Here is a 27,786-nt window from a genome sequence, read left to right as displayed (position 1 = left end):
CAAATCCTTCACCAGACCTGTTGAATACATCAATAGCAGCGAAATACCATTTTCCCCAACCGGCCAGAGACCCTTCCTTCCACAACATGCCACCCTTACCTGATCAGGCTACTTGGAGCCCGGATGTCATCGCAACTGTAGTGTATAGAATCATCATGGTCCTCGTGAGTCTCACGTATATCTGGAGAAAATATCGACAACCGCTTAGAACGGATGATTGCAAGTACCACAAATCCCTCTATAATGTGCTTTACTAACTGCTTCACGTGCAGTGCACCAACTTGCTGAGCTACTCGCTGCACGAACACCCACAGTCGAAGTCATGTCCGATGAAACTCCTGAGCCCTCACCCGCCAATTCGATCGACTCGAACGATATTTTGCAAGCTGTGCAAACTGTTGGGGCGGTGGCTGCAATGGTATTGGGTACCACGGATTGTGATGGTACCTCGAATACTCCAACGATCAATGTTGAGCTGCAACCAGTACAGAACACGTCTTCGGATCGACGACAAGGGTTCAACAAATCAAGTAAAGATGGCTGAGATCCCCAAGAGTTTCGATATGTATGTACCGCGTGTCATTACCGGTTTCTTAGAGGACATGTGGATGTAGTGATCAAGAGTGATGCGTGTATGAAGAGGGGCTGGGTTATGTTATATGGTGTCCACGAAGCTTTGAATGACCGTCAATTGTTAAACTTCTTTTTTCTTAGGTGTACCAAAACGCTGGTCATCCAAATTTACTTCTGTTAGCTTTTGATTCTCATTCTTGGTCATGTGAATATTGCGATACAATACCCGATGTAGGTGCTGAGACACAAAGGAAAAAGAATGGCAGAAACTCCAAAGTTTAAGAGAAACCACATGAACACAATTGCGTAAATCATTCCGCTCTATACAAAACTTTTTGCAACATTCCACGATACATTAAAACATACCATTATGCAATAACACCGAGAATTCCTTCCCAAAATGAAGACATTACCGAATTCGGACGAAGAATGATTCAATAGAGTTCAGTAATGATCTCAATGAAGCTTGGAGACACTAGCGCGGGGTCATAAGACGATGACATGGGACATGAGCATTTGTTCAGAGAAAATGTCTAGAATGAACACTTTTTTACCTATAAACCTCTACAACCAGATTGAATTTATTTTTTGACATGCCGGACGATAATCATTACCTTTTCCAACTGTAATTGAATTCTTTTCCTCTCTTCGACATTCACTTCCGTCCGTAGGAAAAATTAAGTCTCGCGGTATTTGCAACTTTCAACGAAGTACTTTCGGACGAAATACAAGAAATTTCCATTCGAACGAATCAATAACTCTCCATGAGGCCTTATGGTAATTGCAAGAGTCAATAAAACAATTTGAAGAATTAAGACAAGAAGCTTTTGTTACAATTGATCTTCGACTGTCTTTTCAAAACCCACGGCACTTGCAACATTCGATAGAGCAGTACGAGAAGCAAAACTCAGCAACCAACATACAGTTAGACCTCTGAACTCTCAGAAGAATACAATAACAGTAGGTATAGTGAGAGTAAACCTATATGACGAAAGAAATATGCTGAACGGAGACAGAAAGATGCAGCACTTGAAGTACTTTATCGCCATTTTCGGCGTCTTGCTCTTCCTCTCAAGCGACAATGTAGTTGAAGCTCGCCGACACAATCGTCGACAATCTCCGTGCACCCCCTCTTCGGTCCCGGGCTCTTCTCTACCACCCTCCCCCACTTCCAAGCCACCTTCCACCACTTCCAAGCCACCTCCAGTGTCCACAACCCCCTCTACAACCTCAATCAGTACCTCCGCTCCCACCTCTCCACCATCTTCTCCCGGTCCACCAAACCCACCTGTCTGCAACATGCAATCGCCCGGAATTTGTCAGCTTGCCACTAAGTCTAACTTCCCCACTAGACCCCTCGTTCAAGATGCCTGGATCTTCAACCCATCCTGCAATGTTATCGGCGGAACAACTAACATTCCTTTGTATAAGACATTCTTTTTGGCTTCGCAATTGCCTTATGGAGTAGTGATGACAGGAAATAGTCCTACAGCATCTCCAAGTTTCGATTATGCAGGCGGTCATTATGGAGTTGGTGGTACGGATGGTGGAAATCCGGGTTGGTGGTGTGCAATTGAGGGAGATGGTACTTATGATTGTTACGCGCAATTTAAGTGTTAGAACGCGGTGAAGGGGTGGCACTCCTGATTTTTTAAGAATGTCTGTGACGTTTGAGACGTTAGGTGGCAAATATAGACTGGGTTGAAACAGGTTGAATTTGCTTTGGAGACGATTTGCTGAGTTTGCGCATAATACTGGCTAAGGTTGCTCATGGTTGGACGATAATAGGAAATGGAATATAAGATTGAGAACGCTATTAGGTTGATATAACAGATACCGTTATTAGCATCCGATTTTCCAACCTATGCGTGAGTTCTTACAATAAAAGACTTCAATAATTCAGGACGTGCTCTTCGTAGTACTGACTGGAACGAACATCCCAAAGCTACCTCCGCTCAGAGGTCCAGCTCACTAGAGCGTCTGGAAAGCTTCACCGATGTAGCTCAAGGCAAGATTCATAGCATCTACCCGAAAATATAGGAAGGAGAGATTCTTATTGTAAATCCTCGATGCCCAAAATATCATTAGAAAACTCAAAGCCCTGAACAATCTTCGCGAGGAAAACACCGCATTTTAATCTACTCCGCGCGACAAAGTGCGGGGACCGACCTTACCTAAACGAAAAATGTTGGGTTGCGATGATTTCTACGTAAGATTACAATCCATCGTTCTCGAAGATTTCTATTATACAACTAGTAATCTTGGATACCTACCCACCATACCTAGGTAACAGAAACTGTCGAACGCTTTCCAGCCTGTCATAAAGCATAGGTATGAATTCGAAGGCGAAGGGAATAATGCAATAATGCATATTCTTCAAGTTACGCGTTAAGTGAATCTGTACCCATTGCAATCTATTTGACATCAAGTCTTGAAAAAGATCAACGCATGAATTTATTGAATGCTAGGTACTAGGTACCTAGCGAATGATTTCGTAACTGAAACTAACATTATTGCCGATGAAGGAGTGGCTCAATGGTTTCGGGGAAAGGCAACAATTCGTTCCCCCTCTTTCACCTCAGTCATCCTCCATAATCGATTTTCAAGTGTTCTTATTCCATATTGTCGCATTTCAAAGTCATCTATTTGTTTTCTAAATCATTTATTATATTTGTTTGGTTGGAGAATATCATACGAAAGCGAACAATATCAAGGCATATAATTCGTGGTACGAGTAGTCCTATCGGAAACTAAAAGATCATCGATCTTGTCTTTGTCTCTGTCGTCATAATTCCCAAGGAACCCACCGTCCAATTCACAACCCATTTATTTCTGTTACATACTCGCCGCCCTCCCGCAACCATGCCTCTACCGTTCGAGATCCAACGGCGGCGCTTTATGCGGACAGCAAACAGCAAATACATTTACGGCAGAGTGGTGAGTTTCGCGCACCTTCCATTTGATCCCGTCTCTACTTCTGGGCTGGATTGCCTAGTGATTTTAGGCCCGAACCAATTTCCAGCTTTCAGATGCTAACACAAATTTGCAATCACAGCCTCTCATTCACACAATTATCTTCTTCATCGAACTTATAATGGTCGGGAGACTTACCGCAAAATTCAATAGTTATTATGCTGCCCGTCCAGTACTCACCATGATGGTGACAAACGCCGTACTGGGTGGCATAGCTGATACAGTGGCACAATCTATAACAGCAATCAGACAATCCGCTGTGCGAAAACAAGGAGGCTTAAGGAAGGATGATTCATTGGCGATAGAAATTCACGAACTTGACAGGAAAAATCCGTTCAACGATCGTGATCTTATTCCTGATTCCAAGATTCTGCCACCACCTTTTGATTTCGAGCGCTTGACTCGATTTATGGCGTATGGATTCGCAATGGCGCCTATACAGTTTAAATGGTTCCAGTTCCTATCAAAAGCATTTCCGATCACAAAATCGAGTGCTTTTGGTCCAGCAATGAAGATGGTTGCGATGGATCAATTAGTCTTCGCACCAGTCGGTATGAAAAGTTCATCGATATTATTAAAAGCTTAATAACTAACTTTTCGCAGGCATCGCCAATTTCTTTGTCGTTATGACCGTTGCAGAAGGTGGCGGCAAGAGAGCGGTTGCTCAAAAGCTAAGAGATATGTATCTTCCAACACTAAAGGCTAACTTTATGGTTTGGCCTTTGGTACAAATCATTAACTTCCGTCTTATGCCAATTCAATTCCAATTGGTAGGTTCTTTCTCCAAGCAAAATCTTTCCTCCTAGTACTTAATGTTAACGATTTTAATAGCCATTCGTTTCGACTGTTGGTATTGCATGGACAGCTTATCTCTCCTTATCGAATGCAGCTGAAGATGCTTTGGAAGTTCGATCAGCCCCGGTATCACCAAACATCAGATTATTGTAACTCTAGACCCGAGTATGCGAAAAGGAAGGCACGACGGACAACTCGGAATCAGCGGCATTGGCAAGGGATGGAGTTCTAGGTCTATGGATTTTGGTCTGGATAGGTCACACTGGACAATATATCTACGATTTTCATTTTCATATCTGGTTGGGACATTCAAATGGTGTTTGGCGCCTGGATTTTTGGAGGCGAATATCACGATTTCTTTATAGACCACAGATATACATATCGTATTGATTCTACTTGAGTACAAACTTATTAGCAATAATAACTTTGTCTGAAATCTGGAACTATTGGTTGGCATTTGCTCTTTGTGATATTCCACTTGTCCACCCAAACAAGTTTGACGACATGGGTAGGTATATAGAGACGGCAGCTGCATAGAAATTGCAAATGCCTCATCATTCAAACATCCAAGCATATGTCCGCGTCTCAGAAAGCTTCACACCCTTGATTTCACGTTCAAGTACAATCAATAGGCAATGAAGTGATGGCTTAGATTCCTTGGAATCTGATATCAAAAGGTCACGGATACTCCCGACAAGCTGCCGAGGGGAGGATCCAAGAAAACCACCCCACCATGATAGAGGGGCATTCCATCAAATCTCAACTCACGTCCCTTTTGTTTTAAGCTTTTGTTTCTTCTCAACCAATTTCCAAATCAATACCACCTTTGCAATCAAAACTATAAGAAGCTCATTCCGGATCTTCTTTTTCTAACTATCACTCAATACCTTAAATCTACTACTACAAGAAGATGTCTCTTTCAAACAAGCTTTCCATCACCGACGTTGACGTCAAGGACAAGAGAGTGTTGATCCGAGTATGTATACAATTCTTCTTACCAGTTGTTGAATCTCCGTCATATAATCCTATGTTACATTGTATTGGGCACAAGTCATACTTTTTATGTTCAAGAATTACTGGAAGATTAGAAAGCCGCGTTCTACATACTAAAATGGCATCTAAAATAAGTCAACTAGCTAATCAACTGCCTACCCACTAGGTCGATTTCAACGTCCCTCTCGACTCTGACAAGAACATTACCAACAACCAACGTATTGCAGGCGCAGTCCCAACTATCAAATATGCCATCGACAATGGTGCTAAAGCCGTTATCCTCATGTCTCACTTGGGACGTCCTGATGGAAAGGTCAACGCTAAATATTCATTGAAGCCCGTCGTCCCAGAGCTCGAGAAGCTTTTGGGTGGAAAGAAGGTCAAGATGGCACCAGATTGTGTAGGAAAGGAAGTTGAAGAAATCGTTAACAAGGCAACTGGAGGACAAGTTGTGTTACTTGAGAACTTGAGATTCCATGCTGAGGAGGAGGGAAGCTCAAAGGATGCAGAGGGAAAGAAGGTTAAGGCTGATAAAGAGAAGGTGGAGGAGTTCAGAAAGGGTTTGACTGCTTTGGGAGACATTTTCATCAGTGAGTCATTTTTTTCCGGATTTATCGCGGATTTTGGACTTTTAATGTCAAGCTTCACTTCGGGCATTCAAACGGGCGTAGGCTAATCAACGGCTTCAAGACGATGCTTTCGGAACTGCCCACAGAGCTCACAGCTCCATGGTCGGTGTTGATCTTCCACAAAAGGCATCTGGATTCCTCATGAAGAAGGAACTCGAGTACTTCGCCAAGGCTTTGGAGAACCCTCAAAGACCATTTTTGGCCATTCTCGGAGGAGCTAAGGTTTCCGACAAGATCCAATTGATTGACAACCTCCTCGGCAAAGTCAACAAGCTCATTGTTTGCGGTGGTATGGCATTCACATTCAAGAAGACATTGGAAGGTGTTAAGATTGGTAACTCTCTTTTCGATGAGGCTGGAAGCAAGACCGTTAAGGATCTCGTTGAGAAGGCTAAGAAGAACAACGTTGAGCTTGTTCTCCCAGTTGATTACATTACCGCCGACAACTTTGCTAAGGATGCCAACACTGGCACTGCTACTGATGAGGGGGGTATCCCAGATGGATGGATGGGACTTGACTGTGGAGAAAAGAGTATCGAACTCTACAAGAAAGCTATTGATGAGTCCAAGACTATCCTCTGGAACGGTCCACCAGGAGTCTTCGAATTCGAAGCTTTTGCCAAGGGTACCAAGGCTACTCTTGATGCTGCCGTTGATGCTGCTCAGAATGGAAAGATTGTTATTATTGGTGGTGGTGACACCGCTACTGTAGCTGCTAAGTATGGAGTTGAGAGCAAGCTTAGCCACGTTTCGACTGGTGGTGGAGCTTCTTTGGAATTGCTCGAGGGCAAGGATCTCCCAGGTGTTTCTGCTTTGTCGAGTAAGTAAATTTGGAGGTCACGTTTGTAGAATGGTTCGGTTCTGATGGGATATCAGACCGTTCAAATAAGTCCAACCTATGATTATGGGAAAATTCGTTGGATTCGGAGACAGTATATGATAGTTCGATTCACGAAGGGATATTTGGAATGACGAAATGAATAACAAAAAAACATTATTACAGAGAAATGCAAATCATGATCATCTCCATTGTATGCCTATCATCTTCTAGTAATTTCTACCCGTGATGTGCTGTATGTGAAATGATGTCATGCCCTTGAACTCCCGATTGAATGTGAATCACCCATGGAACAAAATATTTCCTGCTCATCTCTTCTTGTTTGCTTCGACTTTCTTCAATTCTTCCCTATAAACGAAATATATTTAGTATTTGGGCATTGTAGGTGTAGTAACAAACTGCGTGAACGAGTGCGGCATAGCTGGTAGGTGCAAGATGGAACGAGGGAATCAGGGTGTGGCATGGAAAATGACATGGAAATACATACTTCAATTGCGCGGAGAAGTCCTCCGAAGTATCATCGTCATCCCAGCTCTCTTCCCACAAATGTGTGTTGTCGCCAGGTACTTCTGTGTCTTCTTGGCTCCAGTCTAGAGGGGTAACCGTGTTAGTTTTAAATGTGTAAATGTCAAGATCTTGTTCTTGTATGATATTGGCCCTTCTTCGATGTATGGAAACGGAGAGTGAATTTGAGATACAGAAGGAGCTGTAGGATGCAGACGCATATCTCTGCAGTTCCAAATCTGTATTCCGGCAGCACTGTACTCTGCGAGCAAGCTCGGAAAGCTACTCTCTCCCTCCCGTGTCTTCCATCATCCATAGCCCATTTGCCAATCCTCGAACTTCAAGATTCATCAGACACCATAACGCAATTGTGGTCATCAATTAGGAAACCGCTTTTTACACGGCTCACTTCAGTGCTTGACTCTATTGGTAATCATCACTTGAACCGCTTTCGAATCGCCGCCAATACCAAACATAGATTAAGAGATAAACCTACTCTCAACTGGGAAGTCCTCAAACTCATCATCTTCCTCCAATGTGGTAACGGGCTTTTGATCTTTCGACGCATCGGCGGATGATTTATCGGCGCTGGTGGCCTTTGTTGTTGGGGCGGCGCCAGAGGTTGGTGCTGCGGACATGATGGGTGGTTTAGATTTGGGAGGTTAAATTCGTAGACTGAGGATGGGAAATATAGTAATGTGGTGTCGTATTCGTTCGGTGCGAAGGTTGAATGGTATGGGTATGGATTTGCGATGCGAAGGTGGTTTGGAGTCTTGCACTGTACAGCAGAGTGAATTCGCATAAGGCAAGCTCGCAAGAAATCCCTGGCCTGGTAGATTAGATAAGCTAAGGACCAATCAAGCTTAGTCAGTTAGTGCTCCATACCTACCTAAAAGACCCTTGCCGCTTTGCTGTTCCGCCCGCCGCCTCTTCTAGGCCTGAGCTTTTCCAATGGATGGATCCAACAATTATTACATTACTACATACACAGCCTCGACCACCCAGGGAGCCAGGTACTCGGATGTACTTTAACCTGAACAAAAATGGATAGATGACGGCTGCCCCCAAGTTCTCTCTCTGATGGTCATAAATACGAAGTGCGAAGCTTTCGAAAGTAAGCTACGGATTTAATCTTCACATTCTTCTTTCTCATCTTCTCCTTTCTTTTCGTTGAATTTGATGTGAAATTGTGACTGAGATTTCGGTTGATCTGGACTATTATAAGAAGGATCTCTTTCCTTTTTCTTTCTTGACCTTTCTTCTGATTGTCTTATTACCTCGTTGTACGTGTATGTGAAACTAGGTATTAACATCACCGTCATCACCATACTTGTCCCAATTCACTGCCCCGCATTCTCCGAGCGCCAGGTTTTCGAACTTTCAATACATCAACGTCGTTTCACCAACAGGATTGACCATATCCGAGGCCCTCCGGTTTGACCACCTCTTGAGATTTATCTTGGACGTTAAACTGTCTTGGACAGAATTGAATGTCCACGAACTTTATAAAACTCTTTTTTTCAGATACAGAACCCATGATCCCCTGGCCAGAATAACAGTCACTTAAGGTCGCGAGACCTTCACACATCACATACGAAAACAAACCCGCAAATTATACACCCCCGCACAAACACATACAGTAGAACAGCCAAAATGAGCAGGTGGTTCAGATCCGCCGTAAAGGCAGCACCTACAATGGTTGGGGAAGACGAGGAACAGCATCTAAGGGATGTCGAGGCTGCGATGTTGAAATTGTTGAACGATGACATCGATGAAGCAGACAAATTATTGAAGAAAAACGATTCTTCATACCATCATTTAGGAAGAGGAATATCCGGATTCTTATCTGCGATGATGGGGGTAGAGAAGGATTTACTCAAGGAAGCTGCGGTAATCTTACTAGAAGCCGAGAATAAAAGTTGGGAGGATATGAAGAAAGCTCAAAAGGAATCCACGGCTTTCCAATCAAACATATATCCACAGGGTACAGAGTATCTGTTGTGCTATTCTGTGTAAGTATTATTTCCAATGGGACGTGGAGAATTGGTGCTGATACAATTTATGATAGGGCTCAATTGACGAGTGCGATCACTGCCGTTCTCAGCGGAAGTATCACAGAAGCAGTCAAGGGCTTTTACAAATTGAGAAAGGCATATCTTACATTGGACGGAATACTGGAGATAGAAAACAAATACTTGGAGAAGATGGCGAGTTCCAATTCGAGCACGACTTCACTCACTTCTAGACCTCCGAGCCGAAGGAGTACTTTGCCAGCAGTTACAGTGGATGATATTGCACATCAAACGGCAAATCTCTCTGTAGGAGACCTCGATGAGGAGATGGACGAAAACAATGCTTCATTTCCGGACGTCTCAAGACCACCTTCACCTCCCTCGGTTACGAACCCCTATGATATCGACCCGGCGCTTGCTGAAAAAGTGTTCACCAACCGAACAGATATTTTCATTCATTCTGGAGTTCGATTGTGTTGCGGCCTTTTACTTCTTGTTTTCTCCATGATTGAAAATCCAATTTTCAACAAAATATTGTACATTGTCGGATTCAAAGGGGATCGAGAACGTGGAACCAGACTCCTATGGCAAGCGACAAGATACCAAAATTTTAATAGTGCCATTGCTGCTCTTGCTTTACTTGGATATTATAATGGACTGGTTGGATTCTGTGATATTTTACCCACCGATGCAGGAGCTGACGAAAACCTTACGGGATATCCAAAAAAGAAATGCCAGGCGCTTCTAGCTGAAATGAAAACTCGACACCCTGATTCTAGGTTGTGGAAACTAGAGGAAGCTCGCATGTTATCTTATAAGCAAGATTTGAAAGGTGCCCTTGAAATTCTGGAGGAGAACTCTAAGAGTAAGATGAAACAAATTGCTATGATCAATACATTTGAGATGGCTCTTACTACCTTGTTCTTCCACGAATATCAAAAGTCGGCGACGGCATGGATCAACTGCAGCGAGCAGAGTGCTTGGAGTCCAACGTTATACCACTACATGGCTGGTGCTTCATACGTCGAACTTTATCGCAATACTCGAGTCAGCGATCCTACGGCAGCTAAGATCCACAAGAAAAAAGCTACCGAATTTCTTCTGAAAGCTCCACCTCTAGCAGGCAAACAAAAAGTAATGGCTAAGCAACTCCCTTTCGATATCTACATAGTAAGCAAAGTGGGTAAATGGGAACAAAGAGCCAAAACATGGAATGTAGATCTTGTAGATGCAATCGGACCCAGTCCTTTTGTTGAAATGATATACTTCTGGAATGGAGTTAAGAAAAGTGGAAATGTGGAGTTGCAGAAATGCTTAGATCTTCTCGAAGAGGGTAGAATGACGTGTCCGGAGAAATGTAATGAGGATGAGGATGATAAGGCTATCCATCTTTTGCTACGTGGATGTGTGATGAGAAATATGGGGAGGTATGAGGAAGCGAGAAAGATCTTGACAGGGGAAATTGTGGATTCTGAAAGGTATTTCTCTTCTTCATATCTGTGTTTATTTTGAAGGCCATAACTAACGTATGCCAGACATGCACGTGGCGCTCTCAGAGATGACTGGACTCTTCCTTCCGCCTACTACGAATTAGCATGTTGCTCCTGGCACGAAAAAGATTTGTCCCCAGCGGGAGATACAGTTTCGGAAGGGAAGGTTTCCGATGGTAAATTAATAGAGTATCGGAGGGAAAAAGTACTCGATTGTGAAGAGAAACTACTCAAGTTGCATAGTTGGCCACAGATTTATGTTTTTGAGGCGAGAATGAGCTTTAAGATTAGTACTAGTTTGCTTACAGTCAGACGAGAGAGGGGTTTGATTGGTCTTTAGAGGAGAAACAGGAGATCGGGGGATGGGATGGGCGATAGAGATAGATAGTTGAAAATACGGGGGGTCAAAAGACGTTGGATGTAGAAAGAAAGGACATTCGTCCGTTCCCGTTGGCATTTATAGATAGATGGGTTGGTTTTGGTATTGGAGTTTTGGTTAGCGAGGTGGACGATTGCTGGGACTGGATAATGGAAACACGAATGATATCGTTGTGATATGAGAACGAAGAATCAGTTCTGAACGGGTTTTAGGAAGAAGAATGGAATTGAAGAAATGAGTAAAGATAGATGTTCGTAAGATTAGATAAATTGAGAAGAGATGAAATGAAATGAGAAATTTTGATAAGTATACCATTTGTTACAATATCTCTATTGTCGAACGAGATAAACAGATTCACTGGGAAAGGGGAGACGTTCAATGTATTTCATGTAATGTAGCGATGGTGGCTTACATATGAAGACATTATACCTGAACTTCTAGATAGAAGTGGTCTTAAACCAATCGTTGGTAAGTGTTTCCAAAATCACATTCCTATTCCGGGATTCCATGACTGACTCGGACGACCCGTGGACAGCATAATACTCTGTGAAATGAGGAGCAATCAATATATTGATCTCATCATGTCTTACTCTTAAAATCTCAATTTGGTATTTTCATATACACTCAAAATTCGCCCTAAATACAAAGCCTGAAAGATGCATCTGTGCATATCGTGCAACAGGTCCAAAGAAAATCGCTTGCCAAATCCATTAACCGATTTCCATGAGATGATCATCTCTTCCGTTCATATCGTCATCTCATAAAAGTTTATTCATTCCTCCTTGCATAAGACACTGCAATGATCACTAGCTTTTACCACCCCTCTAAACCTCATTACTTGGGTATTCAACACTTCCAATGGCAACGAACTCTTCCTTCAATGCTCTCACGCTGACGAATCTACCCAATAGATTCATACTTCCTGCCTTATCGTTTGTTCCACTAGCTCTTGCACCTCCAAAAGGTTGTTGTCCGACCACAGCGCCAGTACTCTTGCAGTTGACATAGAAATTACCTGCCGAATTTCTCAATGCTTCTTCCGCATATCTAATCGCGGCTCTATCGGTCGCAAAAACTGCGCCAGTGAGTCCATATTCAGATGTGGTATCAACGAGCTTGCAAACCGACTCGAAAGCTTCAACTGGAGCCGAAGAATCATCGTAGACGTATACTGTAAGAACTGGACCGAAAAGCTCAGTAGAGAGAAGAGGGTGTCTTGGGTTGGTGGTTTGGTAGATAGTTGGATGGATATAATAACCGGTTGAATTATCGTGCTTGCCTCCTACAAGAAGTTCGAGCTCGGAGTCGGATTTGGCGTTGTCGATGACTCCTGAGAGTTTCTTGAATGATGGTTCGTGAATAACTGGACCGATAAAGTTCTTTGGATCCTTTGGAGATCCGATTGAAAGTTTAGATGTTTCTTCAACCAGCTTTTCCTTGAATTGAGGCCAGATGGATTTGGGAACATATGCTCTTGATGTAGCACTACACTTCTGTCCTTGGTACTCGAAAGCGCCACGAACAGTATTGAGAGCAGCATTCTCTATATCAGCTGAAGAGTGGATAAGATGGAAGTTCTTTCCTCCAGTCTCCCCTACAATTCTTGGATATCCTTGATACCTACCCTCGGCAACCCCGTTTGCGATTGATCCATAGAGCTTTCTGAATACACTGGTACTTCCGGTGTAGTGAAGAGCAGCCAATTGCTTATGTTCCAAAACAACCTTGGTAACTTCGACAGGGTTTCCTGGCACGAATTGAATAACATTCTTAGGGAGGCCAGCCTCGAGCAAAATGTTGTACAATAACCAATTTGAAGCAATGGCGGAATCAGATGGTTTCCAAACCACAACATTTCCCATCAAAGCTGGTGCACCTGGCAAGTTACCCGCAATTGCTGTGAAATTGAATGGAGTAACAGCGTAGACGAATCCCTCCAAAGGTCTGTACTCGAGTCTATTCCAGACACCAGGCGAATGATGTTCGGGTTGTTGCGCATACAATTCTTCGGCATATTGAACGTTGAATCGGAGGAAATCTGCCAACTCTGCAGCAGAATCGATCTCAGCTTGCCAAGCATTCTTTCCCTGTCCCAGCATTGTAGCAGCCATAATTTCATATCTATATTTTCCAGAGATGAGATCTGCGGCCTTTAGGAATATAGCGGCTCGGTCTGCAAAAGGAAGAGATTCCCACTCCGGTTTTGCGGCGAGGGCAGCATCGATTGCGGAGGAAACATCGGATGGGGAGGCATTTGAATAGGTCGCAACTTTTGAGGAATGATCGGCTGGGTTGAGCTGGTGGGAGACGGAGGAGGTTTTAATCTGTAATTATTGTTAGCTTCAATTACTAGACCGTGAGAAACAACCAAGACTGACCTCTTTACCTCCGACTACCAAAGGGACTTCCAAAGGAGCCTTATTTTCCAGTCTCTCCAATGCCTTATAAAGTCCATCGCGTTGTGCGGATCCCTTAGCATAATGATGCTACATCGTCCATTAGCATTCCCGTTGCTCTTCTGAAATAAAGTTATAACTTCTATTTTCTGGACAGAACTTACATTTGGCTCATTAACCACCTTTGGAATTTTAAAGCTTGCAATTGTGGCCATATTGCATCTATTTCCTGTACTTGATGTGATGCTACTACCCAAAGTGCTGGTGCGGGGTAGACGTATTGAAGCTTCACATTTGTAAGAAGCAATCAATGAACAACGATTAATTGTCTGAAAGCTTCTAGAGCCTTTGATATTTCTTGCGAGCATGATTGATGAATGAAGACTTTGCGAACCAAAGAAACAAAGAAAGAAGACAAAGTATAATGAGAGGATATGCCTACCTCGAAGAGAAGAACAATCGGTGTTATCACGTTTATTTCTTGTATGATAAGAACATCGATGCGCCGAACAACGGACAATTATATGTTTGAAGCTCTAGCTATCAGTTCGGTTTCTTACGGCTTTAGCACAATTAGACGCTAAAAATCATCTAAATTTATAGAGGGGTGGATAAGCCCCGCATTGATCTCGACGGATAAGTCAGGAACAGAATCAATTGATGAAATAGTAGCGAAGATTCTCTTTCCATGATCGGAGTAAGGAGGTGTATTGTGTTACAAAAGTTGATCTTTCATGTTATTGTCGGCTGAATCAAACTGAATGTATTGAAAATCGAAGGTATCAAGGATATGAAGGATTATCAAAGCCGTCTTGGCCCACAATGTTAAGTGAATAGCAAGATTAGTGTCTCCACCGGAATGAATTCTTTGGAGTTACACTGGAGATGCCGTATTGGTTTATTGGAAAGATGTATCAGACCATAACTCTCAGTACCTTTGCAAGTGCAATCAGGAGGTGTAGACTATCATTCGAGAATTTCGGCCGCTCATGGTCATGTTCAATGATGGCTGTCCCACGGTGCGCGGAGCCCTCTCGGTTCAGATGAAGGGGTAAATTCGCGAGAGCGGAGAGGAGTGAAAAAATAAATAGCACGCTTTGTACGATACAAATCACACACCAAACTATATTCTCTAGGTTTCAAATCTGAAGGCATATTTGATTGTCGAATCTGATTTGGAAGACTGAGAAACCCCATTTGGGCTAAGAATATTCACTGAGAAGTTAGAATCCACCAAGTGGCCTTCTGCCCTCCAATTCATTATTGCTGATTGAGTATATACTCCTATAGCTATCATCCGAAGTCAATTGACTTACGCCACATGCTCTCACCGATTCCTACGATTTGTTTCAGTTATCGTTCGAAATTCGTCAATTGCTCGCAGAATTCTTCAAAATCCGGGTAGAACTTCTGGCTCTGTGATTCGAGGATCTTTGACTAGGGCGTAAGGAAATTTGTGATCTTGCGCCGTCAATTGAAAATGTCCGACTCCGACTCATTGAATTTGAAGGTCTAAGTATATTATATGTCGGTCTTTTGTTGATTGGTACGGGGCGAAGACTCTCCACTTCAATCTCATCGCTCAACACCCCTTTATGGCGATGTGGGATTACCATGCTTACAGCCCAGGCCACCAATATTATCAATGTTAACGGAACTGTGACAGCCCAGTAATACCCAAAGCCTTTTTGTATTATCATGGAGCCGTCAGGTGTCCAAGTGAACACTGGCATTGCAAAGACTGACTTTTTTAAAAGTTAGCAATAGTGAAATGAGGAGCACGAGTGACGCACTGCGATGAAAGTTCCCGGTAAGAAAACCATTCCTAGAATAGCGATCGTTTTCATGGCTTTTGAGTCTCGTTTTGTGTCTATAGCAATGATTTTCATGACCTCGCTATCCTTCCTACTCGCTTTTGCCAGGTCGGTTGAAGCTTCCGTCAAGAATATGGCACGGCGAGCAGAGGCTTCTGCTTGGAATTGTTGAATCTTTAAACCAAAGGTAAATAGCTGGATTAGACAATGGTAGATCATTTAAGGAACTTACGACAGAAAGTAAAGCATCCCTTCTCATCTGTAGATACTCCATCTTTAAAAGCATATGCTCGCAATGATCCCTCAATTCTCCAATTGTCTGCTTCCCTTCCTGGTCCAGTCCATCTAACACCTTTGTTGCAAACAATGCTCCTTTGATACAAACTGAAAGTCCAGCCATACTATACTCTGCTTTACTCAAGTCAGTAGTCGTACCTATGAAGTCTATGTGTAACGGATCTATTGAGGAAACATCGTTTTCATCATCTTGATTGTTAGAATTTTGTATTTTGTCGGTATCAACCCATCTATTGTGCTGACCGGTAACACTTTCAATTGCGTTGATATCAACTTCCGTATTGTTGATTCTGTCATCTAATTGCTTTAATTTATGACGTATGAATAGCCTAGCGATACACCATGGCTGACTAACTCCCAGATAGGAATCGACGTTGAATGGTAAAGGAACGATATCTATGTCCTCGTGTGCGATAAAGAGGCCAGTGGTTATGCGAGTACTAGAGCTTTTACTCAAAGTAAGGAGGTCCCAGTTATTGATAGCAGATCCGAGTTTAAACGTGAGGGTTGTTAGTAATTCGTTTTGAGAGCTTGTAGAAGTAGTTTTGAAAGATCGAGTGATCCCACTACGGTGGATTTGAAGAAAGTTGCTTGGAATATTGAAAGACGAAGCAGATAATATCTTAGAATAGGAAGTTTTGGTGAAAGGTAAAGTTACTTTCCAATCGTCGGGTAATACAGCATCTGCGTTACTCCAACCTTTTCCAGCACTATATGAATTAGCCACCAGATTCAAGCTAGACTGTGCGGTCAATAGTCTCGTACTCCATCTGGCATGAAACTTCAAATGCCCTTTAATGTTACCCTGGATTCCGGACAATCAAACAAGTCCCGAAAGACCCGGACAATAAAACATTCAGATGAGAACTATACATACAGAATACGAATACCACTTTCAGGTTGATTACCATCGACGGCTAGATCCTAGTGCGAGTCAGTACATAACCTTGTTCGTCGCTCTCAAACATTTTGAATTGACGAGTTAGCCAACCTTTGCGAGCCAGTCTTCTAAAGATCTATCATCTTTCAATTCACCCTGAAATCTTCGAATAGGCTGAGAAGGATATTGTAGAATCTCCAAATAATTAATCTGGTTGTTGTGTGCATAGAGGAAATCATAATTTGGGTTATCAATCTCTGCAACACTATTCGGCATTTTTGGACCCATGCTACTCGATTCAAGCAAGTTTTGCAGCTAAAACTCAGAGTGTAAAAATTCTATGCGCGAAGAATTGACTTTCATTTCACGTCGAAGCTGTCAAGGTTGAGAGTGTTGAAGGAAATATAAAAAAGCTGACTTCGCCGAGTGCAGGGGTCGGGATAAGCCTCAATCCTAGGTTATAGCAATTAAGACTTGCGACAGGTAAAATTATTGCTGACTCTAATTCGGGACATTTGAGGTTGAAAAGTGCCATAGGCTATTCGCAATTTTACATTGTTATACGTTCAATATCTTTCACAGTACAGTATTCCAAACAACGCTACCACCCTACCAGACTACTCACTCCTCCTTACAACCCCCGGAACAAACCACCAAGCCCCCATCATACCCCCCAACAGCCCTAAAACGACTGGTTGCAAAACTCTAGCTCCTGCCCCATCCCCACCATCCAAATTCGCCGCCAAAATACCAGTCATAGCTGGAAATATATTTCCACCGGCTTGCGCAATCACAAAAATTATACTCAAGGCAGGTGTAATGATTCTCGACGGAAGAAGTAGTTTGGTGTGCGTAATTGCTGCTGGGAAAAATGGTCCCAGAAGGAATCCGAGTAAACATACGATGACGACACTGCCAATTAGACTGGAGAGTCTCCAGCTAATGATCTGGAGAATAATGCATAGCAAGGAATAGAGGAGGATCATTGGCTTTTCACCGAATCGATGAGTAGGTTCGATGAGGAAGAGACGACCGAGTGCGTTTCCTGCGTAGAAGAGGGTGGGAAGGTAGCCAATCGATGAAGCTTGGATTCCTGAATTGGGCGCGAGAGTGAGGAGGTAAGTCACTAGCCAACCGCCGATGGTTATGACGCTACCCAAATGAAAGAAAAAGAAAAAACTGATAATCCAGACACTCTTTTCTCTCAGGACTTCCCCGATATCTCTCCACATTGCATTTCCTCTTCTTGCATGATTACTTTGATCACTTCCTTCACCTTGTTCTTCGCTATCTTGATCATGCCGCGTTTTGGTCACTATATCTCTTGCAAAGGCCCAAGCTACCACACAAACATTCAAGCCTGCAACTCCAGCCAAAGCCCCATAACTCTCCATCCAGTGCACCGGCTTAGCAGTTGCAATGCCAGTTACAGCCAATGGACCAAGCAAACACCCCACACTATACGCCGCGTGTACCACACCCAACCACCGATGTGCCTTGTCACCAACCTGGGCTATATAAGTATTTGCTTGAGCATCTTGGTATGCCTGACCTAGAGCCGCCAGACCAAAGCTCACTACGAACAATGGCCATGGGGACCCCCAGATTCTTATAAATTGAGTCAAAAGTTGCAAACTCGCACCTAGAAGTAGTATCCCACCAATACCCAGACGTAGATTGGTTTGGAGAAAGGGAATAGTAATTGCCGCAATTACCCAGCCGAGAAAGCAGGAGAGATATAGAAAGGCGATGGATGATGTGGAAAGCGAATATGTGTCTAATATGTAAGGGATGAGAGAACCGAGACTACCATCATTGAGACCAGCGGTGAAAAAGGCAAGGATTGATGATGTAATTTTCAAGATCAGGGCAAAATTCGATGTTGATCCAAGAGGAGATGACGATGGGTCAGAGAGGGGGCGAGATGGTATATTTTGTGATGATGAAACTCCCTCTGGCCTAAGTACGGAAAGGGGGACCTCGGTAGAGAGACTTTGGTGAATGGTCTGCGTTTGGGACATGATGTAGCTACCCTTCTAGAGAGGAGCAAAAATAATAGATGGTAAAAAATAACATACAACAGTGGGGATTCGCTGGTGGTCACCCACCCAACTACTAATCCACCGATCTGAAGCTTGTGTATGGCAGAGCGGACGGGATGCCCAATTCTCTTCAGTCTATGGTCGTATGTGTTAGGCCGAGTTCTAACAATCAATATATTAGCTATTGCACGAAACAGAACTATCATCAATGAAATGCTAGATGTATATATATATGACATAATTGACAGTGACGTCACGCTGTTGACAGCTCAGCCTCTCATCGCTTGACGGCCCGACATTCCAGGATGCCTAGATAAGGTTAGTGTTCGGGCCACAATCTACCACCTTGATGGCGACCTTCCGATTGGCAGATTGGTGATGCAAGTGAACTTGCACGTGGCCACACAGAGCCTGAAACTCGGAGGGGCCGGCTTGGGCGAGAGAGCACGCTACGCGTATTTCCTCCTCCTTCCTCGCTGACATTGTCCTCGACTTTTATGGCTTTCGATTATATGACTTCGGATTATATAATCAAAATGAGTATAATGCATGGTCAGTTCGCTGGAGCTTAGATATATATATGTAATTCGAACTTAGTCAAATTGCTGACGGTTGTGGATTGAGACCTGAAACTCTTTTATTACTATTTGCAGTACTTTGTACTGACAGGTAAGTTCCAGGTATACACTCTCAATAAGATACTGTGAATACATCATACTTACCACCGAGAGGGAACAAATGATTGCAAGCTTTGTACGGAAAAAGCAGGGCAAAGGCAGGACCAATAGAACTTGAAGCAATCACTTCACGCATTTGGAGTTTATGATTGAGGTGGCCAAGTCTCTCATTATATTGCCCTGACGAGGGCCTAGGCTGGCGCATCCACTAGGGACCGCCCATACACAATCATCAAGATCATGCACACAACTAAAGCTACAGCATCTCCATGCATCCCAACAGAAATAAGAAAAGTGGTGCGAAGAAGTCGCCCGACCAGTAGATCCATCTGTACCATTTCCTTTTCAATTCCAAACGCAACGAGTAACATACCCACAGAGTAAGTCAAGCAATTTGTGAGGGTTGATAGCAAAACAGTACAGAAAGCAAGAAAAAGCAAACGCGAGTTCCTTCCGCTAAAAAGAACAACATCGAAGCGAGATAGCAAGGGGTATGATTGAGAAAAGGATAGAAAATTAATCTCGTGTATCATCAAAAAGATGGCCAACCTCGTATGTCGAGGCCGAGGAATTTGGTGCAAGCATCGCAAAAATCTCCAAAAATTGGTACCAAATTTGATGGAGATATATGATCAATCTCAAAAACAATTGACGCCGTGCCGAAATACCTAACATGGAGCATGCAACACTTCAGATGGTTTTTGGAGATTTGGAATTTCTGTCTTAGAAGTCAGTAAACCTGTGAGAGAGTAGGTCAGTAGTTCATGGGAAAGGGAGGAAATGGCTGACCCAATATCCACAATGTCATCCACATGGTTGCATAATGCCACGAAAAGGTCAAAAAAAAGTTTACCGCCACTCTCCATTTCTGTCTGCATGGTTCCGCTCCTCTTAAATGTCTTACGACATCTGATAATCAAGGCAAGATAATGAGCGCGTAGTCTAGAGTCCGTGTCTGGCGTGTTGTCATAAGCATACCGAGCACTGCGAAGAATTGTAGCAACCTCGATTCCACTCTGTAAACCTTGCTTGCGAAGAGCAACGCGTTTGAGTTCCTCGAGACCATACTTCTCCGCAGCGCAGTATATGACAGTATCCTTTAAAAGGTGTTCTCCCACGCTGGATATATAACTTGTAGCCTCTACCGACCCGCGGCCACCTATATTTTCGGGGTTGGGTGAATGATCTGCATCCTCAAGCTCCCAAGAGTTTCGGCGTTTGTTGTGAATCAAACGTGGATAGTAGTCACCCTTCTGTAAATTTTTCAGTATCACCGAGATGACTGTGTACTTCATGTCATCGGTAAACGTACGTAAAGGTATTCGAGAACACAGGAGAAGATTTCAGGTTCTTCATCGGGTAAGGTGATCCTCTTACTCTGCGCCTCGAAGAATTGTCCTCTCATTGCCGTCGCAAAGTATGGAGACAATGACAGTACATCTTCATGCGCCGCAAACAGTCGTCCTTCCTTACCAACTGTAAATGTTACAATTGGTGAGGTCAAGCTACTATAGTGATGTCCCATCAGTTTTGATTCAACTCAAGCCACAGTTCATATTCAACAACATGATCAGCGTGTCTTACCTCGCATTGGGTGAGCCTTGCGAGCTTTGATCGAACGACTTCTGCAATTTCGACAATTTTGCGGGATCCCTATATGATTTCTTCAATTTGATGTTCTTTTCCACACGATCATTCGATCTATGGGAACGCTTGAACATGGCTGCTTCGGGTATATTGTCAATTGATCGATATATGGACTTGGAAGGGTAATTGAATGAGTGTCGAAATTAGTATTCGGATGTGAGGGTAGGGAGAGAAAGGTGATTGAATTGACACACAAAACGAAAGATTGACAGGGTCTCGGAAGAAATCTCAAAATTGTACTAAGTGACAGTAATGAGATTCTTGAATGTTGGTAGTCGACCCGAATGGTGTGGCAAGGAAAGGAAAAAACGGTCGCGAGGGCGCGAAGAGGCCTCAATATATATATTTATCCATTGACACACGGCAGCCAAACATTTTCTTGGCAGGCAACCAATGTGTATCCCACGTGATACTCGGTCAGTCCAATTGAGGTTCAAATGGTAGGGATCAAAATCTCTTTTGCATTTGATTCGTTCTACTCAATGCCGCTCAGCCTCAAGTTCATATCGTGATGAGTCCATTCGTTGTTATGTGTAACATTTTTGTGATGCCTATCATAGGCTGAATTTCCCGTCTTCGCTGTCCCGATAAAGCCTGGCAGTGTAGTCACATGCACGCGGGTCTCATCACGTGTTTATTTGATTCAAACATCAACAACTCGATTTTAGCTATATTCCATGATCAAACGAAGGACGGTCTAGTAGCATCGGAGCTCCTTACTATTCGTCTTTAAGATTAACATTGATACGATCGAAAAGCGACATACTCCGAACACTTCGTTTCTTTAAAGCGTGCGAACTGAAAATTGTGAACAACGTGCATCAAGGTTTCAATTCCTGACCATGCCGTAGCCTATGTGAGAGTATTCTGGCGCCTGCTCAATGAGTGCAGAGGCTATCTCTCATCAAGCGTAAAGTTGCTCAACTGAATGCCGACTCTTGATATCAAGTATATCTAGGGATGTTCACTGCTCAGTGCTTCTAAAGCGCTTAAAGTCAAGCACGGCAGAATGAGATTGTTATCCTCATAGAACCACCATACATAATGAAAGAAGATCTGGATTTGTTAGAGGTGGCTCCATAGAGCAACACTGTTATGTAGCAATATGAACGTAGATGCAGCGTAAGCCCGTCTTTTCTTTTCTTTTTTTTTTAGAAATCAACAACTAAAGTCGCATTTTGAAATGAGATATCCATACATATCATTCATGCTGATCAATTATACTGACTTCGTCATCTAGATTTCTTGACTGAAGGGTAGATGTGTCGTCTCAAACCACAAGTACGTATGCCATGATTCTGCTATACACGCTAATGGTCTAAGGGAGTGTATGCAGAGCGAATAAATTTTGTTGAAACGGATAACTATTAGGCGAGAGAAAGGAAAACAAACTCGGGGATGAGGTCCTCATACACAAACACACGCATGTTGTGGAAGAGAATTTGTGTCCCATGAAGGGGAAAGTAACAAGTTTTCAAAAAGGGAACCAAATAATTAGTTCCTATATAACACACAAAATTGATTATACGCCCTACCGTCAATTGATTACATCTCTCAGATGAGCGCTCACACGTCCGATTGCTTAACAGGAAACACTAGGTCCTATGCTACGATCCAACCCTGATAGTCATTCTCATTACTTCTCGCCAATGTTGCTGTGTACTCTGGCATACCACCGGCCCTATGATAATGTTAACATCCACAAAGGGAAGTAGGAAAATATGGGAGAAAAACTTACCAGTTGAGAGGTTCAACCTTCCTTCCAGGAATATTTGCCCCCTGATACCAACTTTTTGCCAGCGGAAACAAAGATTTGTTCCAAGCTTCAGTCATCCTCCTATGCCAATCCTCCTCCGCTTCACTCTTTGCCTCGAAGTAAGTTAAATTTCTCTCGCTTAATCCCTTTATCGTGTCTGCAAGGTATTCCGCTTGGAATTGGGTACAGCTCGGTCCGTTCGAGAATGCAGTAGGTGCTTGAGGCCCGTAGAGGAAGAACATGTTGGGAAAGTTGTTCATTGCAATACCCATAGATGTGCGTGTTCCATCTTTCCATTTCTGGGCAATGGTACTACCATCTATGCCTTGGATATTGAGTTGGGCCAGCGATCCAGTACAGGAGTCGAAACCCGTGGCGAGAATTAAAACGTCGAATTCTACTTCTCCTTCTTTGGTTTTGATACCCTTTTCGCTGACTTCTAAGATGGGCGACTCGTTTATATCGATAATATCAATGTGTGGCAGAGAGAAAACTTCATAAATGTTTTGTTCTAGAGAAGGGCGTTTGGTTCCCCATGGATGAGGTGGAATCTCCGGTGCCAAGAGCTTCTGTTTTTTGGGGTCGGGAATTCGTTTGAGCACTGATTTGCGCCAAAAATTGTAGGCCTCGTCGTTCGCGTCTTGCTCGAAAAGTATGTCTTTGTAGTTGTTGAGCCAGAAACGGAAACCGCCTTTCTTGATCAGTAGGTCATGGAAGGTGGCTTCCCGTTCTTCTGGCGTGTCATCGAAAGTATTTTTTTCTAGAAACGTATATGGGAAGCCAGCAAATGTATGTCGTGTTTTCTCAAATTCTTCTTCATACTTGCCCTCGGCCTTCTTTCTGGCTTCTTCTTCTGGGTCAAGAAGTCCTTGATTCATGGGTAAGGCGTAATTGGGTGTTCGTTGATAGACGGTAAGATGATTAACAACGGGTCCAATGGTTTGAACCACCTGTATACCAGTTGCTCCAGTTCCGATTTGGCCAACTCGTTTGTTCTTTAAATTAACACCATGTTGAGGCCATGTTGCTGTATGATATATGTCCCCTTTGAAATTACTAAGTCCGTTAAAAGGGGGGGTGAAACGACGAGATGCAAATCCTATACAAGGTATGAACCATCGGCAATAAATTTCGGAACCATCTGAGCATTCCACAAGCCATTGATTGCGTTGCTTGTCGAAGGTAGCTCCGTCGACATGCTTGTCGAACTCAAGGTCTTTCCGAACATCCCATTTCTTTTCAACGTGTTCAAAGTATCGACGAATCTCGCTACCACCGGGAAATTTCTCTTTGAATGTAAAGTCCTCCCATAACTCTTTGTCGAATAATTGATAAATTGGGGCATCAGAATCGACTCGAGCGCCGGGCTATTGTATATTAGCTTTGGAGCCATGCAATACGCCCAAAAAAACATACATAACAATTCCAGTACCAGATACCTCCACTCTTCGAACCTTTCTCATAAATCTTGCAATTGAGTCCTTGCTTCCGAAGCCTAATTGACTTGTGAGCGACAACACATTCGATTTCAGAGACGGACTTACTTATTCAGCATAGTAAAAGAGCCGAATCCAGCTCCTACTAGTAGCACATCTACTTCTTCAATCTGTAATGAGCCCATGATTAACTGTTTGCGCGCTTGATCTTGAAAAGAAAACTTTCAGGAGAATCAAGATTGAAGGCGACCTCGGTATTTATGTATGAAAATCTGAACGGGTATCTTGACGTGGCTAGCTGTTACTTGTCAAACTCAAGAAATAGAAGCTGAATATGTAATACAAAAGGTTCTGATTTGGAATAGAGGGTACAGGGCAGTGTTGTATCCCGTCTTTGGTGGCACGCCGAATGTTCTAATTACATGCACTAGTAACCACAGCTCAAATTTTCAAGCCATTTGAGGAGCAAAGCATCCTCGGACAGATGGGCTCAGCTTTTGAAATCCCAGCCATTTGAGGAGTAAAGTAAGGTATGATCGGACAAATGGGGATTCACATCACAACTTTCCGCGCATGCTAACGAGTAAAAGATTGAAGATGATTAGTATATTGCCAACATGAAGAACTAATCTGAAACAAAACCACTACAAAATCGCAGCATTGATCAGCTATAAGACTTGAAGAAGTAACGAGATCACTGCGGATTTACATCCGCAGTGGTGCGGGGTAATACTTAGCCCCTCATTAATATGTTATTCCCGTGGGGTAGCGGGGGGGGGGGCACTATCTAAAGCTAATCGTAACCGAGTACGACGATAGAACTAGAAGGCAAGGCAAGTATTGACTGCGTCCGCTCTCAAGGATACCTACTTACTGCCCATAGGTCACATGGAAACATGATCTTCGTTTGTTAACCAACAATGAGTACCGGTCTCGCCGGTGTCATGAATGAATTCCAGAAATAGATTCCAAGGCTCAGATCGTCGCTCCTTGACTCCGCAATGGGGTATGCCCTGTTATTAGTCACCTGTGGCTACGAGTTTTTAGGAAAGTTTCCCGAGTTGTGTTGCATTTTGCCGTTGCTTGATCTGCATGAATCTGTCAATATCAATGATTCTGGTCACTGCAGATATAATAGACTTTCGCAAGAGGGCCCATGTTTGATGTCTCTTGGTCGCGTGTCGATATAATTGTGGTACAGCCACCATAAATTGCAGTTTTGGTGGTATTTCGGAATGATATTGAAACTTTCGTTTAGTCGGAGCATCAGTTTGGACATTCTTCATTGTCCTTGGATATATGGATTGACAAAAATAAACGCATGGCCACAAACATTCGTTGAAGAAGTCAGTTCAAAATGTGATTGTGTAGATTCGTGTCATCAGTTGAAGGAGTGATCTAGTCAGTTGTTAGTGTAACAAAGAACCTACCACAAAATACATGATGATCAGTCATAATAGCATATAAGGGATCGTCCGTCACTCTCTACTAGCTGGTCTAGAACTTTACGCCTTATCATTACATGTTGGTGTCTGCAGGTAGCCTCTCTGCTTGGCTTATCAATCCCACCACCTATTGGTTACCTATCACTCGTACCAAGTTTTGTTACAAACGCAGCTCTGTAGGCGTAGCATTAATAATAAAGGGATAGTGGCAAAATGAGCCTATTATGCTTCATAGAGGGGGTGGAAAAGGATTTCGGCTACCCTTTCATGGCCTCAGTCCAATGATTTACCAATTGCTCCTATATTATTGAAGAAAATTTTATTCAATCGGACGAGAATACACCTTCAAGTGTTTCATTGTCTCACAGCTTCTCACACACTCTTAATAGTGGTTAAAAATATAATTTTTGTGAGGATTATGTTCGCATGCTCCGATGGAGCTTGCCTAGTTGCAGGTAGAAGTGGCGTTTGACTTTTCCACTTTGTGTTAACGTATAATTTCCTTTTACCGCATTCAAGATATCTGGTTGTGCCAAACCTGCCCCAATGGATGGGTATGTAGCAGCCATTATGGTCCTCAAAGAAAGGGTCAACAAACTCATTTCCCAATTCCGAATTCACTGACTTATTTCCCACTGAAGTAGTCATGGAGCAAATATGCATCCTCGAGGGAGTCACACTTATGATTGGAGATCCCCCTGACGACTACAAGATCATCAGAATCACAATGCGCTGTTTTGATGATTCTTTTATCATGGTTTATAGTCCAGCTCAAGTAGCCATATCACCATATCTCCTGGCACGACGCGACGAATCCCTAAGTTAACTGAGGCGAATCTCCCCCAGACCAAAAGAACTTGTTGCATTTGCTTAATTATGTTTAGCTATAAATTGAAGCATGGCTATCAATGGTGTCTTGACTTTTTAGTTCTGCAAGTGCACGTCGTTGATTCAGTATTGACTGAAGATAACTACAACTAGAAATAAGGTTGAAATACGCATTCATGACTTCTTGTCTTGAGCTCGATCTCTTGAAGGCTATCATCTACAATCCAAACCGCATTATTCGATTCCACTCAAGTTCAGCCCTCCACAATTCCCCTCACAACCTTATCCAAATCCTCTTTCTGTACCCCCAGCAACTCATTCGACATCTCCTCATACTCCGTATAATCACCACCATATCCTTTTACAGAATTAATGTATCTAATTAACCCCATCGCACCACTGAGATCTCCCTTTTCTATCTTCTCCATTCCAATCTTCTTCTGCTCTTCTGCATCAACATATGAAACATCCCACTTTTTATCCGTCGCCTTTTCAAGAGAAGCGAGAATTTGGTTTTGCGAAACATGAAAACTGGAGATGAAAAGATATTTGTTGGCTGTTTCTTCTGGATGAAACAGTGCGTTTTTGAGAGCGGTGCCAATGGAGGCCATTGTCGTGGTTGAATAGGCATCTTTACCTTCGTTGTATATGACAGCTTTTTGTTCTTTTAAGTCGAAGCCCATGAAAAGTTTCACAGCCCTATTGTCCAAATTGATCAGTCCCAATTTACAAATAGAAAGTAACGCGATTGATCTCCCACATACAGTTCAAAGAATGGGCCAGTGACAAACGCAGACCAAGTCAACCCCTCCTTTTCTTTCCCCTTCATATATTCCACAGTGTCCAGCTTATGCTTAAAGTACTACGGGATGATTTTCATAGCTTCATCATTTCTCGTATCACTTCCAAACTCAGATGGTATAAAGCATTTCACACCGGCTTTGCTAGCTGCATCTATAATTGCCTTTTGCTGCACTTCAACAGCAGCTGTTGCTATAGTTGAAATGACTACATCTTGTCCTTTCAAAGCTACCAGAAGTTCATCTTCTGGATACTCGTCACTGACCCGGTGAACAAAGAGATGGGCTGGGAAGACGGATTTAGATGACTTGCGAGAGAGGATAGAAACATTGAAGTTGGGGTCGGCGTCGAAAGTAGCGAGGATCGAGGTCCCCAAGTTACCGGCTGCACCAATTATGATGATATTTTTGAGTGGAGAAGACATCTTTGGTGCGCTGGATAGAGAAATCGTACTTGTACTTGTTCTTGTTCCGTTAGAACTACCTAGTGGTCTGGGCGAAAGTATAACTGAACTTACTAAATTCGCTATTTTATCCTCAGACTGAAAGTATCGAAGTGAATTGGTCCAAAAACGAGTAACC

The 27,786-nt window shown here is 43.1% G+C and overlaps 13 protein-coding genes across 13 annotated transcripts; 6 read left to right on the top strand and 7 right to left on the bottom strand.

Annotated features, from left to right (window-relative positions):
- Positions 1 to 86: 86 nt before the first annotated feature.
- EAE98_002039 (uncharacterized protein) lies at positions 87 to 544 on the top strand (the record flags this gene model as incomplete). Its single annotated transcript, XM_038949658.1, has 2 exons — positions 87 to 219; positions 273 to 544. The coding sequence occupies 2 exons, from the start codon at positions 87 to 89 to the stop codon at positions 542 to 544; spliced, it is 405 nt and encodes a 134-aa protein (XP_038813397.1).
- A 1,049-nt stretch (positions 545 to 1,593) lies between these two features.
- EAE98_002038 (uncharacterized protein) lies at positions 1,594 to 2,193 on the top strand (the record flags this gene model as incomplete). The annotated part of the gene is made up of 1 exon (XM_038949657.1): positions 1,594 to 2,193. The coding sequence occupies one exon, from the start codon at positions 1,594 to 1,596 to the stop codon at positions 2,191 to 2,193; it is 600 nt and encodes a 199-aa protein (XP_038813396.1).
- A 924-nt stretch (positions 2,194 to 3,117) lies between these two features.
- On the top strand, positions 3,118 to 4,830 carry EAE98_002037 (uncharacterized protein). The gene is made up of 4 exons (XM_038949656.1): positions 3,118 to 3,510; positions 3,629 to 4,097; positions 4,150 to 4,316; positions 4,378 to 4,830. The coding sequence occupies exons 1-4, from the start codon at positions 3,436 to 3,438 to the stop codon at positions 4,492 to 4,494; spliced, it is 828 nt and encodes a 275-aa protein (XP_038813395.1). The 5' UTR covers positions 3,118 to 3,435; the 3' UTR covers positions 4,495 to 4,830.
- Positions 4,831 to 5,066: 236 nt separating this feature from the next.
- EAE98_002036 (uncharacterized protein) lies at positions 5,067 to 6,997 on the top strand. The gene is made up of 3 exons (XM_038949655.1): positions 5,067 to 5,317; positions 5,501 to 5,924; positions 6,025 to 6,997. Exons 1-3 carry the CDS (start codon positions 5,252 to 5,254, stop codon positions 6,789 to 6,791), a joined length of 1,257 nt encoding a protein of 418 aa, XP_038813394.1. The 5' UTR covers positions 5,067 to 5,251; the 3' UTR covers positions 6,792 to 6,997.
- Positions 6,998 to 7,943, bottom strand: EAE98_002035 (uncharacterized protein; the record flags this gene model as incomplete). The annotated part of the gene is made up of 3 exons (XM_038949654.1): positions 6,998 to 7,149; positions 7,289 to 7,391; positions 7,802 to 7,943. 3 exons carry the CDS (start codon positions 7,941 to 7,943, stop codon positions 7,110 to 7,112), a joined length of 285 nt encoding a protein of 94 aa, XP_038813393.1. The 3' UTR covers positions 6,998 to 7,109.
- A 350-nt stretch (positions 7,944 to 8,293) lies between these two features.
- On the top strand, positions 8,294 to 11,559 carry EAE98_002034 (uncharacterized protein). Its single transcript, XM_038949653.1, has 3 exons — positions 8,294 to 9,317; positions 9,374 to 10,795; positions 10,853 to 11,559. The coding sequence occupies exons 1-3, from the start codon at positions 8,959 to 8,961 to the stop codon at positions 11,145 to 11,147; spliced, it is 2,076 nt and encodes a 691-aa protein (XP_038813392.1). The 5' UTR covers positions 8,294 to 8,958; the 3' UTR covers positions 11,148 to 11,559.
- Positions 11,560 to 11,768: 209 nt separating this feature from the next.
- EAE98_002033 (uncharacterized protein) lies at positions 11,769 to 13,950 on the bottom strand (the record flags this gene model as incomplete). The annotated part of the gene is made up of 3 exons (XM_038949652.1): positions 11,769 to 13,510; positions 13,565 to 13,672; positions 13,747 to 13,950. 3 exons carry the CDS (start codon positions 13,948 to 13,950, stop codon positions 12,011 to 12,013), a joined length of 1,812 nt encoding a protein of 603 aa, XP_038813391.1. The 3' UTR covers positions 11,769 to 12,010.
- A 1,002-nt stretch (positions 13,951 to 14,952) lies between these two features.
- EAE98_002032 (uncharacterized protein) lies at positions 14,953 to 16,849 on the bottom strand (the record flags this gene model as incomplete). The annotated part of the gene is made up of 5 exons (XM_038949651.1): positions 14,953 to 15,327; positions 15,376 to 15,570; positions 15,629 to 16,403; positions 16,571 to 16,617; positions 16,685 to 16,849. 5 exons carry the CDS (start codon positions 16,847 to 16,849, stop codon positions 14,953 to 14,955), a joined length of 1,557 nt encoding a protein of 518 aa, XP_038813390.1.
- A 341-nt stretch (positions 16,850 to 17,190) lies between these two features.
- On the bottom strand, positions 17,191 to 18,594 carry EAE98_002031 (uncharacterized protein; the record flags this gene model as incomplete). Its single annotated transcript, XM_038949650.1, has 1 exon — positions 17,191 to 18,594. The coding sequence occupies one exon, from the start codon at positions 18,592 to 18,594 to the stop codon at positions 17,191 to 17,193; it is 1,404 nt and encodes a 467-aa protein (XP_038813389.1).
- Positions 18,595 to 19,982: 1,388 nt separating this feature from the next.
- On the bottom strand, positions 19,983 to 21,013 carry EAE98_002030 (uncharacterized protein; the record flags this gene model as incomplete). Its single annotated transcript, XM_038949649.1, has 4 exons — positions 19,983 to 20,010; positions 20,082 to 20,545; positions 20,605 to 20,800; positions 20,877 to 21,013. 4 exons carry the CDS (start codon positions 21,011 to 21,013, stop codon positions 19,983 to 19,985), a joined length of 825 nt encoding a protein of 274 aa, XP_038813388.1.
- A 1,528-nt stretch (positions 21,014 to 22,541) lies between these two features.
- EAE98_002029 (uncharacterized protein) lies at positions 22,542 to 24,316 on the bottom strand (the record flags this gene model as incomplete). The annotated part of the gene is made up of 4 exons (XM_038949648.1): positions 22,542 to 22,620; positions 22,678 to 24,062; positions 24,112 to 24,190; positions 24,240 to 24,316. 4 exons carry the CDS (start codon positions 24,314 to 24,316, stop codon positions 22,542 to 22,544), a joined length of 1,620 nt encoding a protein of 539 aa, XP_038813387.1.
- Positions 24,317 to 26,222: 1,906 nt separating this feature from the next.
- Positions 26,223 to 26,402, top strand: EAE98_002028 (uncharacterized protein; the record flags this gene model as incomplete). The annotated part of the gene is made up of 1 exon (XM_038949647.1): positions 26,223 to 26,402. One exon carries the CDS (start codon positions 26,223 to 26,225, stop codon positions 26,400 to 26,402), a length of 180 nt encoding a protein of 59 aa, XP_038813386.1.
- A 256-nt stretch (positions 26,403 to 26,658) lies between these two features.
- On the bottom strand, positions 26,659 to 27,629 carry EAE98_002027 (uncharacterized protein; the record flags this gene model as incomplete). Its single annotated transcript, XM_038949646.1, has 2 exons — positions 26,659 to 27,103; positions 27,271 to 27,629. 2 exons carry the CDS (start codon positions 27,627 to 27,629, stop codon positions 26,659 to 26,661), a joined length of 804 nt encoding a protein of 267 aa, XP_038813385.1.
- Between the last annotated feature and the right edge of the window lie 157 nt (positions 27,630 to 27,786).

This window comes from Botrytis deweyae (genome assembly GCF_014898535.1).
Source record: "Botrytis deweyae strain B1 chromosome Unknown BDEW_004, whole genome shotgun sequence".
Lineage (NCBI taxonomy): Eukaryota > Fungi > Ascomycota > Leotiomycetes > Helotiales > Sclerotiniaceae > Botrytis > Botrytis deweyae.
Note: the sequence above shows the minus strand (reverse complement) of the source record. Positions and strands in the feature narration are given on the sequence as shown.

Coding starts and splice junctions, on each gene's coding strand:
- EAE98_002037 (XM_038949656.1), top strand. CDS start 3,436: ATGCCTCTACCGTTCGAGATCCAACGGCGGCGCTTTATGCGGACAGCA. Junction 4,098..4,149: donor ATTAGTCTTCGCACCAGTCG/GTATGAAAAGTT, acceptor AACTTTTCGCAG/GCATCGCCAATTTCTTTGTC. Junction 4,317..4,377: donor TGCCAATTCAATTCCAATTG/GTAGGTTCTTTC, acceptor CGATTTTAATAG/CCATTCGTTTCGACTGTTGG.
- EAE98_002036 (XM_038949655.1), top strand. CDS start 5,252: ATGTCTCTTTCAAACAAGCTTTCCATCACCGACGTTGACGTCAAGGAC. Junction 5,318..5,500: donor ACAAGAGAGTGTTGATCCGA/GTATGTATACAA, acceptor CCTACCCACTAG/GTCGATTTCAACGTCCCTCT. Junction 5,925..6,024: donor TTTGGGAGACATTTTCATCA/GTGAGTCATTTT, acceptor AACGGCTTCAAG/ACGATGCTTTCGGAACTGCC.
- EAE98_002034 (XM_038949653.1), top strand. CDS start 8,959: ATGAGCAGGTGGTTCAGATCCGCCGTAAAGGCAGCACCTACAATGGTT. Junction 9,318..9,373: donor TATCTGTTGTGCTATTCTGT/GTAAGTATTATT, acceptor AATTTATGATAG/GGCTCAATTGACGAGTGCGA. Junction 10,796..10,852: donor GAAATTGTGGATTCTGAAAG/GTATTTCTCTTC, acceptor AACGTATGCCAG/ACATGCACGTGGCGCTCTCA.